We start from the raw sequence: 3,674 nt of genomic DNA on the forward strand, positions 1-3,674 counted from the left end.
GGTTCTCTCTTAGAATTTACAATGACTAAAACCAACTTCATTTTCAACAACGAACATTTCCTTTAAATAAATGGTTTATTTCGCCCGTTTATGCCAATATATTCATGACCCATATGTCGATGACACTTTTGCTGGCTTCACTTCTACAGAACACACACAAACTTTCTTTAAACACAAATTCCATTCATCCCAACATCAAATTTACAATAGAACACGAAAACAATAAACAGTTATCCTTTCTTAACCTCCAAATTATTAGATCACACACATAGTTTAAAACCAAAATTCACCACAAAAACACACACACTGGTCTCTACATCCCCTGGAATTCTGCACATGACACTACACAATAAATCAATAAACTTAAAAACCTCATAAACACAGCCACAAGACTCTGTTCAACGGACTACATAAATGAAGAAATTAACCACATAAAGTATTTCTTTATTCACACCAATAAATTCCTACCAACTATTGTTGAAAAACTTTCCAACATTCCGCGCAACAAAACTCAACTCACGAACAAAATTGATACTAACAAACCCAACAACAGTACATTACACTGCATTTTACCCTTTGTTCCTGAAACCAGCTCAAGAATTATCCACACTTGGACAAAACTAGCCATTAAACACAATATTCCTGTCAACGTCAAATTCTCACAAAAACCCGGCCCCAAATTAATATCATTATTAAACAAAAATTATTCACAATACCAACATCATTTACAAAATAACATGCAATAACTGCCCAGAATTCTACATCGGAGAAACTGGAAGAAAATTGGAAACCAGACTTCTTTGTTCAATACTGTATATATATATATATATATATATCCGTGTCAGTGTAAATTACTTGTACCTGGACAAGGTTTTGTCATCATAAAATGTTGTACATATGCTGTTGTGTTAAACTTATATTAAAGTTTTTCTTCATTACCCATTCAAGCCGTCTCCAACCATTATATATCATATTTTCATTCATTTTCTAAACAAGAGAGAATTCTCAATGGATGTGGCACTTGAAATCTTTTAGGCAGGATTAGTGTAAATTAATCTAAGAGACCTTCATCACAGTCAAATACATCAATTGAAAGTTAATTTAATAAACCTACATTTTGTCTTGCTTGTCACTAGTTTCACGCAATGTATCAAGTTACCAGGTAAAGCAATTTTGTTAGCATCGTTTCAGCGAGACGTTTAAGTTGTGCTAAAGGTACAATTATTAACTGTTTTTCATTAATTATTAAATACATAATGTAAGTTACTAACTTTGACTGTGGAATCCAATGCTGTGCAATTTTGTTTTTATTTTCAATATTTAAAAATCAATAAAAGACCCTACTTTAATATTCAATTGATAAATTCATACAACTTACACTTTACAGTTACAATTAATAAAACTGCTTAAAATGAGGATCAGTAATTAATATTTATGAAAATAAATGGGGGACTTAAGTTTTCACCCCTCCCACCAACTGAAACAACCTTGAAGTTGAACTTTGAAATTGAAGGACTACATCATATGTTCTCTTGTTGTCTACATTATATATTTCATAACACTAATAGTAACGATCAATAATATTATACATACAAGCTCAACCAAGTTAGAGTTAGGTCTACCAATAGATACCAGCACTACCAATCTAAAACACAGTTAAGTTCTCACTGCTAAGCCTAACGGCAACTTAACCCTAACTTGAGTAACCGTTAACAGCTAAACAATAGATGAACACCTTAAGGCTTAACACTAAAAACAATGAAAATGTTTAATGTTACCGCTAATAATGTTACAGTAATTAAAGGTGATTTATCGTACAAACAATATACCTGAGGTCAAAGTTATTGTCAGGGCTCGATGTACCATTTCCGTCGAAACCACCAACAGCATCCATGTTATCCATTGCTTTTTTTTTTAATATCACAAACAAAGTAAGAACTAAGAAACGTGAGCACGCGCGTTAAACGATAGCTACTGCAAGTTAAAATTCAAGATAATCTATGATAGAGGTCGTTATTTCTCAAAATTAAAAAAGAAGTTCTATTACAACACACCTAAAATGTTATTCTAAGGCATGTTATAAATATTATTTTTTTGTGTAATTTCAATTAATAAATTGTATTATTTTTATATTTGCTTGCGTATGTATATATATATATATATATAATATTTGTCATAAGATAGTATAATTAGGCCTAATACATTTTTAAACACTATTATCTAGTCCCTTACATATTTTCAAGAATTAGAAAGTGTATAATAATATTCAAACCAAACGATATTTTTCATATCCATTGCTAACGACGCATTTCGCTCAACTCAGAGCTTTTCAGACCGACTGGGGATACCAGAAACTCAGTATTGGTTGGAACACTATATCAACCATCTGATATGTTACGTATCTGCTGGTTTGTTAATTTCCGGTAGAAATTCTTTCCGAGGAACTTCAGCGATACAAGTCCTTTCTTGATTAAACCGGTTTATTCTTTCTCAATACAAACCTTAGTACACAGTAATTCCACAGTCAGTACGTTTCTCATCACTTTAAACTGAACAACTTCGATAATACACACTATAAATAACAGTGATTCACAATCTCGATAACTTCGTTGCCGACGAGTACAAAACACACACTTTTATCAAAACCATAACTTTAACATGCTTCTTTAATTAACCATCCATCCCGTTGGCTTCCTCTGACAGGCTTATATACTAAAGAAGGTGGCTTCACGAACACACTCGGGCCTCCACGATCATTATGATCATTCGATAAATTTATCTGGTGTCACCAAGTTCACGTGACTTCCGCTTTCGTAACACTGCCCCTTCGTTAGTATTATTCGTCCCGAACAATAGCCACTTATATTTAACCAATAGATAATTAACAAGAACTTAATTAAATGTACAGAATTTACGAACTCAAAATAAAAATACAACAAAGTCACTTAATTTTACAGGACGCATCTTCTTCCATACTGGTCTCTGTCTCATTGGCTTCTGCTTCACGTCGGGTTCATCTGCTCCATCAGGAAATGTTCGAATTATTGGTAACAGTCACATCAGTGGTAGTAACTTCTACAATGGCTTCACTGTTTCCATTCTCAAAACCGAGTAGAGTTTCTTCTTCGAAAGTGGCTTTTTCAGGTGACACGTCTTCAGCAGCATCATTTGTTCTGTTGTTCACTTCGTTCCAACTGAAATGACCAGGACTGTGATAACGCCAAAGCCTGTTGACATTTACCACCTTCGGCTTACCTCACCGATCACATTTTATTCGGAAAGTCACGTCTGAGAGACGATCCATTATGTCATATGGGCCTTCCCAATGGAGAAGACAACTTAGGATGATTCCCTTTGGTCTTCCTGGAATTATACAACCACACCTTGTCTCCTGGTACAAAGATGACTTCACTAGATCTCTTATCATAACATAGTTTCATGGAATCAGTAGACTTTTTAAGTTTGAATGCACTTGATGATGAATATGATCCATCCTTTCAGATAATACTTTCACGAACTCTGGCACATATTCAGGCAACTCTTCGTAAGGTGGGCGTCCTGTTATCAGGTCCACTGGCAATCGAAGTTCCCGACCAAATATCAACTTTGCTGGAGTGTATCCAGTGGCTTCATGATCTGCTGTTCTATAGGCCATCAACAGTGGAGGGAGTAAG

The 3,674-nt window shown here is 34.4% G+C and overlaps 1 protein-coding gene across 1 annotated transcript in view; it reads right to left on the reverse strand.

Annotated features, from left to right (window-relative positions):
• The window catches only part of LOC106472496 (myelin expression factor 2-like), a 39,729-nt gene extending 37,778 nt beyond the window's left edge, over positions 1 to 1,951 (reverse strand). Inside the window, exon 1 of the mRNA XM_013933151.2 lies at positions 1,830 to 1,951. Within this exon, the coding sequence (XP_013788605.1) occupies positions 1,830 to 1,903 (74 nt within the window). The 5' untranslated portion in view covers positions 1,904 to 1,951. The remainder of the gene's footprint in view (positions 1 to 1,829) is intronic.
• Between the last annotated feature and the right edge of the window lie 1,723 nt (positions 1,952 to 3,674).

This window comes from Limulus polyphemus, unplaced genomic scaffold (genome assembly GCF_000517525.1).
Source record: "Limulus polyphemus unplaced genomic scaffold, Limulus_polyphemus-2.1.2 Scaffold5381, whole genome shotgun sequence".
NCBI classification, from domain to species: domain Eukaryota; kingdom Metazoa; phylum Arthropoda; class Merostomata; order Xiphosura; family Limulidae; genus Limulus; species Limulus polyphemus.